Here is a 15157-nt window from a genome sequence, read left to right on the forward strand (position 1 = left end):
TGGTATTGGTTATGTTGCACTCATGTGGACCTTCTTTTGAACCAGATCAAACGAGGAGATCCTGTCACTGAGAAGGAGTTTCAGAGGAATAAAGTGGAAGTTTCTCTCAGGCGTGTGATCCGCTCTGTTGAACAGGTATGCCCATATTATTCTAGCCAGAGGTGACCAAACTGCAGGATGCATACCCCTGCTGGGATCAGAGGACTCTTCTCACCTTGACTGATTGCACGAGCACAGAGGTTTTCTGGCTGATTGTGTCCAGTAAAGGCAGCCTCTGTATGGCATGCAGCAGACTGGGGCAGGGACAGGGAGCACAGTGGCAGATAGGGAGGGAAGCAGAAGGCAGAGCAGCAGATCAAGCAAGGAGCACAGGGCAGGAAGCAGCAAGCAGAGGAGCCATTTGGGCAGGGGAAAGGGATCAGAATGGCACTCGAGGAGGATGTGGGGCTAATTTGTGACACACCTGCCCAAAAAGAGGTTTAGCCCCACTCTTGACAACGTAGCTGTTTTAATTTTTCCACATCTTTAGAATGAAAGCAAATTTCTGTACTTGTGTATCACTTTCAGTGCTATTTTTCAAAGGGGAGGGCTCGCTGTACACCCAGGACAGCACAGTGCAAACAGCATCGCAAGTGCAGATAAGCAGACAGGGGTATCTGATGTCAGTTGTGCTCTGCTGTTGCTATAAAGCAGGGCTGTCCAAACTGCAGTTGCCCAATGTCTCCTGTAAGTGCCTAAATCATGGTTGGCAGGGCCAGAGGTTCTGTGGCAGGGCAAGCAGTAGCAGCACCCCCCGCCCCACAGCTGTGTCGGTGTAGCCAGCACCCCAGGAATTAATGCCACCATTGCTTGCCTGCTGCACCATTGCTTGCCCTCCAGGTTGAGGTCCCCATTGGGGTCACCTTTCAGTGACGGTAGTGTTAACCCTGTGGGTGCTGGTCAACTCACTGCTGAAACTCTAGGTCGAGATCCCTATTGGGGAGTTCTTTTGACACCGGGGTAAGCGGAGGCAATGTAATCAGCATATGGAAGTTAACGCTACTGCCATTCACTCCACCACCAGAGGTGGGTGGTGTGGCCTGCGAAAATCCCTGCAGTTCACATCTTGCCAACTCACGAGTTAGACAGTCTTGCTATAAAGGACAACACAGAGGCCTGACAATTGCAGAACAGTGGTTTGTAATGGTTGTAGGAGCTGTCTGCTCACTGCAGCTCTCAGCTCTTTCATAGTTTCATATTTGTTAGGGGCTGGAAGGGACCTTACAGATCATCGGGTCCAGCTCCCCTGCGCTTGGGCAGGAAAGATTGCTGGGATCAAAGGACTCTTCTCACCTTGAATGACTGGACGAGCACAGAAGTTTTCTGGCTGATTGTGTCCTTTTCTTAAACGATTTGACCTGTGGGGAATGTATTCAGCCCATGATATTGCCCTTGTTACCTCTGCTTGCACCCTTGTGTGCTAGGCCAGATTTGGATATCAAGGTCCAACACTTTAAGTATGGAGCATAGGCCAAAACTGCTTTCAGTGAATTGAATAGGAATATTGTCATTGATTTCAACAGGATGAAGTTTGGCCCTAGCATCATTAGAGCAGTGATGTAAGTTTGGATTGACATTGGTATGAGGGAGATCAGAATGCAGTCAGCTTTCTTTGACTCTAAAGTAATTCCATTCACGCTGAAGCTACTTTAGCTTTTACATTAGTAAAACAAGGAAATATATTATTTCTTCAACTATTTTAACAGTAACTTTCTATTGAAACTATTGATGATGTCCATTTAATAGCCAATGGTGTGATATGGCAATGGGAGCAGAATTCATTTATTAATTACTAACTATTTTTTACCTGGTATAACCTCAGTGTTAGGCAATAGCCAGTAGATGCAGTCCAAGGAATGCTTGCTAGAAATTCCTCCATTTTTTAGTTATAAAAATGATAATCTTTTCTCATTTTCTGTGAACCACACAGTGTCCCAGTGTTCAGCCCAAGTTTGACCTCCTCCTCAATGACCCTTGGGCCAGCAGACACAGGACTCAGCGGCGGTTTCAACAGACAGCTTGCAAGGTAATTTGAAGCAACCAAAATTCAGTCTGAGAACGACACTTGTGGGCTAAAAGTTTCTATCCTCAAAGAGCCAACCAAGGTAGCCAACAAGCAACACTAATATGTTGTAACTTTAGCACCGTTAACAAAATCTGTAAGTAATTAGAGTAGGTCAATATAAAGCAGGCATAAAATGCTAACAGTTAAAAACATAGAATTTTTACAAAAAAAGTAGAAAAAGGAAAGAAGACAGAAAAAAATCATTTTTTCCAAATGTGAACAAAAAGGTGGTTCATGAAACTAAATACATTGATTTTACCTGGCCACCCTACAGTTCTGTCACTCGCTCCCTGCAAATCCAAATGCAAAAGCCAGTAGAGAGTCTCAATCTCTTGGTGGCCTCAGAGCAAAGTTAGATCCATGTCTTGAAGATGTAATTTAGTGAAACTCAAGTTATGTGCAATGCAGGCAGAAATCTGTGGTCTGTGACCTGTTCAGGAGATTATATGGTCTAATGATCCTTTCTGGCCTCAGTATCCATGAATCCCTGCTACCAGAATAAGGTACAATGCTTTGTAGAAGGAAAAATTCCCTTTAGGGTTGACTCTTGTTTTACAGGGGCCATATCAAATCCGTTGCCCCACTCCAGCAATTGGATTCCTATAGGAAGATCTGTGTATCCATATAGACCCAGGTATATGAGCAGGGCCTGTATATGCCATTTTCATTTAAAATAGTTTTTTTTTTTGGATATCCCTGCCACATATACCGCCCTCCTCCACCAAAAATATTTTGGATATACCTGCCACATATACCGCCCTCCTCCACCAAAAATAACCTAGGAAAAATTCTAAAATGGATGCATATGTCAAAAAAAATCCTGTCACCGGAAGTCCAAGTGGCTTTTGTAGGATAAATAATGTTGTGTGTACTATGAATCACCATAAACGTTGATTATTCAGTTTATTATTAACTGGAAATCTTTAAACAATTATTATAGATCCTGATTCAGTGCCGGCTAAATCGCATCTTACTTTTGTTTCGTGAACTAGTGAAAGACACCAGAAGGCAAAGGGATGAGGAAAGCTCCATATCAGGTAAAGCATAAGATCAAATATTTGCCTTTTGGCTAATCTGAATTCATGTTGATTATCACAGGCACTCGCACTCTTGCCCACTTTCTTACACATACACTCTCGCACTTGCTCACACTCACAAAGGAGTAGTCCCTGCTCAAGAATTTATAATCAGAAGACATGAGTATTACCTGACAGGTGGACAGAGGTGATTTCCATGAGCAACAGAGGTGGTTATCTGTAGGGCAGGGTGATACCTTAAAGGCTAGTATCCAATGAAGTAGTCAGTCACCTGTGAAAGCTCACACCTCTCTGAACCAGTTACTTTCTAGGATGTCACCCTGTCCTACCTTCTGCCTGGAGAAATGGAGAGGTGTAGTCAGCATAAACAGATGCACTGTGCCTAATTCATGCACATCCTTTACAAGCATTGAGAACAGCTCTAATTATTCTTAAGATCCTTGCAGTGTATCCATTGTTACTTGGGAGGTCATCAGGTAGGATGTTGGTCTTGAGGGGGAAGAGGTGATATGGACCCTCGACTCAAGCAGAGGAGCCCCTTTCATGAAGAGCAGTGTAGAAGGTGTGTCCAGGTGTGTTTGAAAAGCAGACAAATAGGTAGGCAAGACTGGCATCACTTATGGAGAGGAAGAGGCTAGAAGGAGTGCAGTAAGACAAGGCAGAGTTGGGGAAGATCTCGAATGAAAGGAATTGGTAATATGTGTGAGGAGGGAACTAGAAAGGGAAAAGCCAGATTTCTAGTGCTGACAAGGTTCTTTGTGCCATGACTTTTATCTTCTGAAACTTTTCCTGTACATATGCTCACCAGTATTTGCATGGTTTCAGTCTGGGATCTGGATGAGCTACAAAAAATAGTGGATCGTTTCCATATAATGAAGTGGAAGTGTTGCTACAGAGAAGTTACTCGCGTTATAACAATCAGGAAAGGAAAGGGGTTTTTGATAAACCATAGCCAGGGCCAGCCTTCAAGACAGAGGTCTTGACCCTAGCCAACAGTGGGAATTTTATGGCTTTCAGTAGAAAGGACACATAAGACTTAAATATGTGTCCTGCACACAGTTGAGGTGAAGCAAATGGAACGCAGTGCTTTAGAAAGGGAGAAAAGAAGACAAGAGGTCAAAAATGCCTGGTAAGGGGAATTTGAGACTGGCTTGTTATCAGATCTTCCTGATAATCTTAGCGCTGTGCCTGTAGCACAGTGAGTCTTCAAGAAGTTAAAGCCTTTTTGCGGCTTGATGTATCCTAACTGAGTTATCTTACCTTTTAGTACAAGATGTTGGTTCTTTTCCCACACATAGCAGAAAACAGCATTTTCAAAGCCTTGATCACACCTATGGGTGAGGAGCACGACAGAGTCACTTCCAGCTTGTCTGTGAGTCGCGTATTACCTTTTGACTTCCCCATGTGCCATCCGCCTCAGAGGTCTGATGAACTGGTAGGTAGCATGGTTACAATGGCAACAGATAAAGTATGGTGGGTCTAGTTCTCTTTTACACGGAGGCTACCTTACCCAACTTTGAGACTTTAGATAGGCTTTAATGTGGGGATAAATATAATTCACAGAGTGGGGCAAAACAGCTTGGCTTGGGATATTGTGTCCAGATCAATAGATATTATAGTTGAAGTACCATTAACACCAGTCAAGCTGCAATAGTTTGCTCTAAGTAGGATATACCCCTTGACTTATAAACACCACTGCATTATTTTGCCTTGAAAGACCATCCCTTTACATCATGCAATAGGCATGAAAAGTACTTTATGCATATACATGAAAGCAAGATCCCTGGTCCCATCACCTGACTAAAAATCACTACTGTTACCAAGTCACTGTTCTTATTTCCTTTCAAATCTGTGCTTGGTATAGTTTCGTAGCTTCAGCAGATCCCGCCCCCCCCTTTGTACAGGACCATCTACGAACTCTGCCAAGCAGCTATTTTTTGGCCACTTGAGAGACTAGTATAGATTTTACCATAGAAAATCTTTTGAAGATTAAAGATTATACTACAGACCCCCCTTGTCTTTGGCAGGGTCTGTATAATTGAGGCTGGACCTGAGCTCTCCACCTTCCCCATTTCAAAAATAGTTGAACAAGTCCTCTTCATTTTGAATTGACACAGAGATAGAGAGGGGCGATGAAAACCACACAGCTGGATGCCTCTTGCTTACAACTGCAGGGCATGTGGGACAAGAGATGCACCCACAGCAATGTTATGTGAAGAAGCAACTCGGCTCTCAGGTCACTGTAGATTAACCTTTGTGTTGCAATTTTAAAGTAGTGATCAGGACATATGACCGGACGTTTTAATAACTTCAATTCCTAGCCCATCCCCAGCATTTTGCATCAGAAGATTGCAAAATGCTTTACAAAGGAGATGGATGGTATTGTCTCAATTTTACAGCTAGGGAAGCTGAAGCACAGAGAGAATTGTTTTGCTGAAGGTCACTGGTTGAACCAGAAATAGAACCCAGATTGCCTAAGCCCCAGTCCAGCATTTTACCTGTTAGGTCTCCCCTTATTCAGCCACTACTGTAGTAGCTGCCTTACAGATACCTCTGCTACAGAGTTATAGACTTCTGTATTCAGACAAAGGCAGGGTCATGAACATGGCCATTCCCACTGGAGGCCTTTCTAACCTTCTCAGCTAAAGCCCCCAAGGGCAGCACCTACCAGAAAGATGTCTGTGGGCCCATTTGAGCGGGTGCTTCTAGACGCATCTGAAACTCCACGGACTATATAATCAATGGATTATACAATCAGCATCGCAGATACTAGAGAACTCATCTGCAAAACAAAGGCTCTTCATTCAACCCAATACATTTATTAAAAATGATGTTGAAATAGTGAAAAGAATAGGGAATTTTTACATTGTAGTAGCTGATTTTTTTTTACTGTAGCAAAGTTCACAGCAGCACACCGATGACTAGGAGTGACCGAAATATAATTTTTGAGCAGGAAAACAAAAGGACTGAAATGTCTACCAAAAAAGCAGGGAGGAAATGTGTGCATGGTTCTTCCCTTGTGTTCAACTGGCTGAATCAATGGCTTATTTTGTCTGAAAGAGAAAATGCTCATTATACTTTTGTGTCTTATGTCTGAAAAAGAAAATGCTCATTATACTCTTGTGTCTTAAAAGACTGTGTGTTGTTGCAGGCTCCTGATGCTCTTGGCCCAGTTCCTCTCAAGCCTTTAGACATGAAAATCAAACATTCTCATCCGTTCTACAGTTTGCAGGTCAGCCGCTATCACTTGTGCAGCTGTCTTAAGTTACTTTATTTCAGCGGGGCTAGTTTGACATAAGACATATGGTACCACATTTGGGGCCTAATCAGTAGTCCCTGGACTTCTGCTCAATGAGAGCTTCCCCTGCATATAAGCTAGTTGCATGTAAGGGTTGGTGGATCAGACTGCCAGTGTTTTGGGTCAGTTTTAAGTATGGCCTCATCGGGAATACTCTGCCCCATTCTGGTTATCTGTGTTCAGGGAGAAAAAACTCAAACTGGAGGAAGTGCTGAGAAAGGCAAGGGCTGGGTTAGACACCGGGGAGGATGAAGAGCTATGTAAGTGAAATGACATTGCTCAAGCACAGCTTCTCTCTACCCCTTTGATCTCGTACTGGCTGTGCAAGAATTTACTAACTCCCGATTATGAATATCACCTCACACACAGCCCCTTTTGGAAGAACAGCAGTGGACATAGTCCTTTACAGTTCATGTGATTGGCCTGAGCTGGTCCAAGTTTTTAGCAGATATCAAGCATGTCTTACATCAGAGATTAGGTGAAACACCCATGTTTCCATACATATCATTCCATACATGAGCTAATAGACACTTCAAACACATTGAGCAGTTTTTCAAGTGTTGCGCTAGATCCTTTTCCTTTGTACCTAGGTTCCTCAGCACTTCAGCATTATGAGGTACCAGCCGTTTTGCACACACCATGCTGCAACAAGTTACAAACCGCAAAAACTTTCCCGACCACTGAAACAGGGAGCCAAGGTAATGGGTCAACCAGTAGCCTTGACTTGACTTTACTGTACCCCATCTTGTCACAATACTCCATACCCAAAAGCCAACTGACAACCTTTGTCTTCTTCATTGTCTAAGGATGAACTGATCACAATAGTAGCCTCTCCTAAGGCCCAACTTACTCCTACCGCACCTCAGAAAGATCTTCACAAACATGAATCCATGGCAGAGGGCACGAGCCTTTTAAAACTGGCACCACCCAAAGCCTTACTCCAACCTCCAGACAGTCACCCACTTCGCGTTTTTGTAAGTAGGAGTTGGCTCTGATAAAGCACCCAAGAGTTGGGTGGGGAGAGAGGGAACGGAGGTTTGTTTCACCCGACGTTTGGTTTGGAATTGGAGGGCAATTGTCTAAGATAGACTTTGATCTAAGAATTGCCTACCCTAGTGCCAGGTTGTGTTGTCAGGCACGTTCCTCGTATCAAGGTCCTGCAGACCCCCACCCTCCTAGCAAGTTTCAACCCTGTTGAGTGGGGACAGAAAAGCCTAACTGGTTTTAAGATGGCGCTTGATCAGTTTGTGAAGGGGATTATGTGGCACATTTGCCTTTGAGAGCAGAGGGCTGGAGGCAATGACCCAGGAGGTCCCTATCAGTCCTACATTCCCTATCAGCCCTACATTCCCTATTAGTCCTACATGCTCAGGGAATTTGGGCCCTCTTTCATGCGCCAGGAGCACACCTGCTATCACAGGGCATATGGGAGTATAGCTTGTTCTTCCCTGGCATCAGTCCTGTACGACGGGAAAGCTATGTCCTGGGCATCTCCCCCGGTGGACAGCAGAGAGCTTGGACAGGATAAAGAAGGTAGTAGACCTGTGATCAAGGGGTTGGTAAGAGAGATCAAGTGTTGAGCTGAACAATTCATAAGAGGAGAGTCAAAGTAGAACAGAGGCGTTGGAGGCTGGGGATGGGATGTCTGCTGTTTTTCACTACAAGAACTGAGCTCTCAGTGGCAGACTTGTTCATGGGGCTCGGAGTTACGTTTTCTGCATGTTTTTCTTGTTTGCTTTTAGAATCCCACTCCAGGGTTGTCAGTTTTTATGCCGCCTTTGCCCTATTCAGAAACAAACATCGAATATCACCTTTGCCCTCACCCAAAATATCCAGTCACCAAAGAATGCCCGAAGGGATCCAGCATCCCAATGACACAGAAGAAATTTCTGCATCGCAAGGTACAGACTTTTTGTTTCCTTGTGTTAATACTTTTTCAGGGCACAGGGCAGCAAAGGATTTGTCTTGTGGAATTAAAGGGGAAGATGAATGGTTATCCCAGCTGGAAGGCATTTCAAACTGCGTCATGTATACAGCATGTTCATCATTAGCATCTGCTGTTAGATGCGGTGATTGTTGCAAATAGATCATTCCTCCATTAGGTTTCCATGCCCCTTCTACAGCACTAGGGTTTTCCCTACTATTTCCCTTTTCGCCTCTGCTGCACTGATGTGACCTTTGGCCTGGAGCTTTTATCTTTTCGGGTGAGGAGAACTGAAGCCTGCCAAATGCACCCTTAGCTGGGCAAAACCAGACCTTCTCTTCTGCTCTCTCCTATCACACCTTTCTCCAGCATGTGGCATTTTATAGGCTTGATCACTGTGTCTTTTCAGGAAGTCATCCGAGGAGTAATGAACTGGAGAAGATTCCTGCCACTGGTGTATTCTTGGTCTGACACTCCCAATCTGACAAACCCAGCAATGTCTTACTGGTAAGAAAGATTTCAATACAAAACACCTTGGCTCTGGGGCAGATTCTGCCATGTCTTATCTCATCTCACACGTTGTCCCACTGATGCAACCAGGACTACTTGCAATGCAAATTAATACTCAGTGGTTCCAGTCCTGTGGCAGCTGCAGTCAATGAAAAAATTCCCATTGGGAATCCTCCCAAAGGGACCAGGCTCAGTGCAAGTAAAGGGGACAGCCTGTCCCTATTATAAGGGTGCCATCCCAGACCTTTTGGAGCATGAATGGTCTTTGCTTCAACCCCAGGCCAGTGTGAGAGTTACTAGCAAGCCAGCTCCTCTTACCCTGCAGTAGGATGCCAGTAAGACATGTGTGTGCAAGACATTGGTATTTAATGGCAGTACCCGTCCTCCTCAGCTCTGCTGCTTCTCTCCTCCTGCTCCCATAGTGCTAACTCAAAGGAGGTAAGGGACATATTAGCTCCAGTTGGAGCACTTAGGTCCCCAGTCCACCCTTGTTCAGTGGACTTTCAGACATGGCCCTTATGAAGTCAGTGGGTGTCTTTCAGTCGTGCTTAACTATAAGCATATATAGCAAAAGCCGTGTTATCTGGCATTTTACCAACCGGAAGCTCCACTAACCGACACCTGTCAATGCAAATCTTCCTTCTGAGGGATGCGGTAAAGGCAAAACTGAAGTCCCACTTCCAGTTTCACTGCCGCAAGCCAAGTCCCACTTCTTCCTTGTGGACCACGGCCCAGGGCAAAGCCGCCAGTGCGGGGCCCCCCTCCCTGTCCCCTGGCACACTGATGCCAGGGAGTGAAAGCCCTGGTGCACCAGACACAGCATATTTGACTAACTGGCATATATGATTAACCGGCATCCCCCATTCCTGGGAGATGCTGGATAACAGAGCTTTTACTGTATTTAAATGCTTCTGAAACCAATGTGATTTCAGCAGGTGCCAGTAAGACACTGGTATTTAAGACTCTGGGATCTGATGGCAGGACCTGTCATCCAACACAGCACATCACATACTTCAGGGCTTCGTAGGACTGGAGGCTTAGAACTGACTACAACTCCCTGCTGTATTGGGCAGTTTAGCGTGCTGATAGCTGAATAAAAGCATTTCAAAGCCTGTGTAGTTAAAGGTAATCACCAGACCTTTATGTAGACACAGAAATCAATGACCTGGAGTCAGTGGGAACAATACACATTCATCACCTCTGAAAATCAAGCCATTTATTTAGGTGGCTAATGCCTTGCTTCAGGCACCACGTCTACAGATTCAGGACCTAATAGGCATCTCTTTGTCTCGCAAGACAACAGAATTACTCCAAGTGAGACATTAGCTCACTGAACGTAATCCTTGAAAACGAAGCTGGAGTGACCTCTCCAGGATGCAAAAGCCTGGGCCGTGTGTATGGAGACACTGAGCTGCACACACACCAGCATCCCCTTCAGCCTTGCTGGTTTAATCCAAAGTAAAGGCAGGTGTTGGTACGTTTGGAACCAGCTTGGCCGCAGGAGCTGCCGGAGGAAAGGAGATCAACCATTTTTGTTCACTCCATGATAGGGTGGACCGGGTTCTTTAACCCTGGTTGGCAGCCAGTCTAGGAGTGGAACCGAGTCCATCCGATAGATGGACCACCGTTCTAACATAACTAGAAAAGGATGTTCACTGCTGTAAAAGACCTTTTTAAAGAACAGAAGTGCATTTTGTTAATTTGTATGCTTATAAAGTAACTAACTGATATATCTTAAGGAAAGTCTAGCAGGATTGGAAACTTAAGAGAAGGTGCAAAAACTTTTTGTCATCTGCTGTTACTTATCTTGCCCTACTCAAATGTATGATTATGTCATTTCCACAGCAGGGATCCCTACAGTTTAGATATGCTTCCAAGTGAGGGACCTCCAAGGCTGGACGAATTACCTGAGAGGGACAAGGAAAACATAATCAACTAGTAAGTTGGCTCTCTTTTCTCTCTATTTATTTGTCATATTCTGTTTTGATTTGTAAGCACTTTGTGTGCATTTCAGCACAATGTGCAGATGGTCCCCCTTGCATAAAACTTCCTCTTGTTTCTCCAGGCTAAAACATTGGCAAGATTAAAAATAAAAGGTAAAAAACTATGTTTTTTCCAACTTACTGAATTTTAGTGAGACTGATGATGAGACTGAGTTAAGGGTTGTACTCACTCCGGAGATGGTGAAAGCTGAATTTCCACAGATTGAACGCCTACCACAGGAAGAAAACAGAAGTAAGCCAGGGAAAGAAGAAAGGTAATGGCACATTTATTGAAACAGAGGGAAGAGGCTTGGGGAGGATTTTGAGGGTGACCATCTTGTTTCGGTGTTTGTATAAGCCCAGAGTAGAAGTGTCAGAGCAACTCAATCAGTGAGGTTACATTCAGATCTTGCACATAGAGCCGGTCCATAGTCCCTTTATTACATACATGAAGACTTGAATTTAGTCCCAAAATTGAGCCCACTCACTCTTATTGGTGCATTGCATTTTCCTTGATAGTTTTGTTCAGGCATTTGCCAAGGTTGGGTTTTGCCTTTTAATGACTTTTAATGACTCCTCTAGAAAAAATAGTCAAAGACACTAAAAACTCCCAGCTACCTACCTATACTCATTTACATTGTGTCTTGGACACTAGCCAATTCTTAAAACATCACCTTTATAAGTACAAATTACTGTGCCCTGACAAGTCATAATTAGACCCCTGTATGGGAAAGACAAGGGTCCCATCAGGGTTTGCCAGCTATTTTCATCTTGTAGTGCTGAGGCCCTACATCCCCAGATGTGTGAAGAGATCCTAAGAGCCTGCAGGCTGTATGAGTTAGATGGTTAGAAACAGGGCTAACACCGATGCCTTGACTTCAAGGGGCACTAAGCAGAAGCTCTGCAGGGAACAAGGAGGGGCTCTAGATGGGTGTAAGTGGTGCTGAGGGTGTTATAAGATGTGAGCAAGGCAGCAGAGGTAAAATGCAATGGTGAGCATAGCCCTGCAGAGGCAGGGACACTGTGCTAGTAGCAACGTGGTCTGGAGAAGGAGGTGCAGGGTGGGCAGCGGGAGGTCTGATTTCTAAACTTTTGCCTGGCTGTGGGGAAGCTGCATCACCTTTCTGTACTTTGGTTTCCCCATCTGTAGAAAAAGGGGGTTATGGGTTTTGCCTCTGTATGTGGTTAATGCTTGTACACCACTTTGAACAGACTGAGGTTTTCAAAGCCATGTATGAGATGTGAATGTCTGATTCCCTTTAACATTAAAGCAATCAGTTGTCCAGACCCTTAGAAAGCATAGTTGCCATTAAGCTTTATATAAATGCTGAGCATCGTGACCACTCTAATGTTACAGTACTAACATCTTGACAGCGTTTATTGAAACTAATTTGCAGTAAATAAGCACATGGGTTTATTGATGGGTCCCTAATGGCTGACTGAGTGCTGCTTTCTATGTCTCCTTTCACTGGGCTGTTCAGAGGATTTGGGGTAGCTTATACTAAATAGTCGCCTTTTTCTCCACAGTGATGCGGCCCTGGATGGCAAACTTACTTACTCCAATGCAGTGAACAACCCTACTTCTCCTTCTGGGTAAGCAGATGTGCAAACATAAGAGTCATTCCTTTAACAAATCAGTATTTTCCACGAAGCTGAAAACACGGGCCCATGTGAAACCCATCTTGGAGACTGATGTCACGTGTTTTCCGTTTCAGTCGGTTTGAGAACCTCTGTGCCAGCCAAAGGAGCCTGTGCTATTTAAGACTGGTTTGCAGATGAGCACAACCTCCTGCAATGAACACTGGGTTTGGGCTGCTCATTGCATCGACTACAACACTCATCTGCTGTTCTTATTGTTATGGACACTGGATTGGGCCTGAAATGCTTGCTAATAAATTATTGGCTCCTCATCTCATAGTTGGACAGGAAACCTTTCCCCACATCTTGTCACGTAGCAAAAGCTAAGCCAGTCCAAGGCTGTTCCTAAAATCTACTAGTAGGATGTTTTCACTGTCTCAGCATGAAGAGGGGACCCGTGACCTATGGAATGACAAAGTTCATGGATCTCCTGGCCATGCCCTATCATCTCTCAGGCCTGTTCTCAGGTTTTGGTGCAGTCATGGAAAGAGCAACTTTGTAAGATATGGGTCTTCTGTTGCTTCCCAGCCACGCTCGAGGTTTTACTCAAGGGTTCACCATTTTTTGTATTCTGGTTGCTTTAGTCATCATGTGCTTTTCCATGGGCAAGCCAGAGACTGAATCTTGCACAATAAGGATTGTGGTCAGATTAACTTCAAACTCCTTGAGTTATGAAATCCACAGAGAAGCTGTCACAAAGGCGAAAAAATGCAATAAGAACAGCAGACAACAGCTCATGTATTCTCAATAAAAGGCTCGTCAGGACTATTGTTACACATATATGGGAGCTGTGTGAACGTGTACGTGTGTGTGTTTCGGTGCCCAGAATGGCGGGGCTGTTACCAGATTTGCCCATCACCTTGGGGTGTGCTCATTTATTAAGGATACATTTCTAGGGTCTTGGTAATTCTACCAATGGGCTGCTTGTGTTACTTGTGTTACTATACGGAGCTGTATCTCTCCCTTCTGCAAGTCCTCACCCCCAATGGAGCTATCTTGCAGGACTCAGTTTCAATGGGGCTGGGTTCCTCCAGTCACCAAATCAGTCATACACACACAAACACACACAGAATTATATCTTCATTAATGATGTGGACACTGGATCTTCATTAATGATGTGGACACTGGAGTCAGAAGCGGACTGGCCAAGTTCGCCGATGACACCAAACTTTGGGGCAAAGCATCCACACCAGAAGACAGGCAGGTTATCCAGGCTGACCTGGACAGGCTCAGCAAGTGGGCGGACGAGAATCTGATGGTGTTCAACGCCGATAAATGCAAGGTTCTCCACCTTGGGAAAAAAAAACCCGCAGCATCCTTATAGGCTCGGCAGTGCTATGTTGGCTAGCACTATGGAAGAAAGAGACTTGGGGGTCATCATTGACCACAAGATGAACATGAGCCTGCAATGCGATGCGGCGGCTAGTAAAGCAACCAAAACGCTGGCTTGCATCCATAGATGCTTCTCAAGCAAATCCCGGGACGTCATTCTCCCCCTGTACTCGGCCTTAGTGAGGCCGCAGCTGGAGTACTGTGTCCAGTTTTGGGCTCCACAATTCAAAAAGGATGTGGAGAAGCTTGAGAGAGTCCAGAGAAGAGCCACGCGCATGATCAGAGGTCAGGGAAGCAGACCCTACGATGACAGGCTGAGAGCCCTGGGGCTCTTTAGCCTGAAAAAGCGCAGGCTCAGGGGTGATCTGATGGCCACCTACAAGTTTATCAGGGGTGACCACCAGCATCTGGGGGAACGTTTGTTCACCAGAGCGCCCCAAGGGATGACGAGGTCGAATGGTCACAAACTACTTCAAGACCGTTTCAGGCTGGACATAAGGAAGAACTTCTTTACTGTCCGAGCCCCCAAGGTCTGGAACAGCCTGCCACCGGAGGTGGTTCAAGCGCCTTCATTGAACACCTTCAAGATGAAACTGGATGCTTATCTTGCTGGGATCCTATGACCCCAGCTGACTTCCTGCCCTTTGGGCGGGGGGCTGGACTCGATGATCTTCCAAGGTCCCTTCCAACCCTAATGTCTATGAAATCTATGAAATCTACTCAACCCCTTCCCAGTACAGACCTGGAGTGTCATTTGTGATTCTCTCTCTTTCTCTGTGTTCCTAATAGGAACAAAAGCAACACAGGCAAAGTATGTCCTCAAGCGGATCCCAAACAGCTCGCATTGTATTCCAAATCAGATCTCATTTCTTCCACAACTCTCCCCCTGCCCCCATCTTCACAATGAACATGGTCCTCTGAATGCAGAGCTACTGCCAACCAGTTGCGTCACCTCCCTGCTCCTAATAAACAACCTTGATGGGAGAGCCATGTTACGTAGCTACAGTGCATGCATTACATTTACTTCCATTTACAAGTCCCAGCTCCAAAGGGCTCTCAAGGCAGCAGTAAGTATTAACAACCTCATTTCTAAAAATATCTTACATTATATCAAAGGGACTGAGTAATTGGTCCCTGTGGCAGGTCATTTGGGTTTCAATGCTGACAGGTAAAGTTCTTAGCACAGTCCTTGAAGGGAGACAACAGCGGTAGTGTCAAAGAGACTTCTTCTCTTGAAGCACACACACACTTTGCTGCTTTTTTTACAGATTTTTATACCCTCAGTTCAGCTTCTTCAGAGCATTCTCAATAGTGTAAATCATTGTCTTTTCT

At 44.9% G+C, this 15157-nt stretch overlaps 1 protein-coding gene across 3 annotated transcripts in view; it reads left to right on the forward strand.

Annotated features, from left to right (window-relative positions):
* CFAP221 (cilia and flagella associated protein 221) overlaps positions 1 to 15157 on the forward strand; it is a 39086-nt gene that overhangs the window by 21793 nt on the left and 2136 nt on the right. For 2 of the 3 annotated variants that reach the window (XM_006017897.3, XM_006017896.3), the window contains exons 13-24: positions 46 to 135; positions 1970 to 2065; positions 3045 to 3141; positions 4440 to 4576; positions 6293 to 6373; positions 7030 to 7137; positions 7246 to 7413; positions 8182 to 8340; positions 8773 to 8870; positions 10719 to 10811; positions 11008 to 11130; positions 12383 to 12448. In XM_006017897.3, coding sequence (XP_006017959.1) covers positions 46 to 135; positions 1970 to 2065; positions 3045 to 3141; positions 4440 to 4576; positions 6293 to 6373; positions 7030 to 7137; positions 7246 to 7413; positions 8182 to 8340; positions 8773 to 8870; positions 10719 to 10811; positions 11008 to 11130; positions 12383 to 12448 — 1316 coding nt within the window. The remainder of the gene's footprint in view (positions 1 to 45; positions 136 to 1969; positions 2066 to 3044; positions 3142 to 4439; positions 4577 to 6292; positions 6374 to 7029; positions 7138 to 7245; positions 7414 to 8181; positions 8341 to 8772; positions 8871 to 10718; positions 10812 to 11007; positions 11131 to 12382; positions 12449 to 15157) is intronic. The other variant, XM_025196935.1, reaches the window with a different exon arrangement.

The sequence above is a fragment of the Alligator sinensis genome, unplaced genomic scaffold (assembly GCF_000455745.1).
Source record: "Alligator sinensis unplaced genomic scaffold, ASM45574v1 scaffold4_1, whole genome shotgun sequence".
Lineage (NCBI taxonomy): Eukaryota > Metazoa > Chordata > Crocodylia > Alligatoridae > Alligator > Alligator sinensis.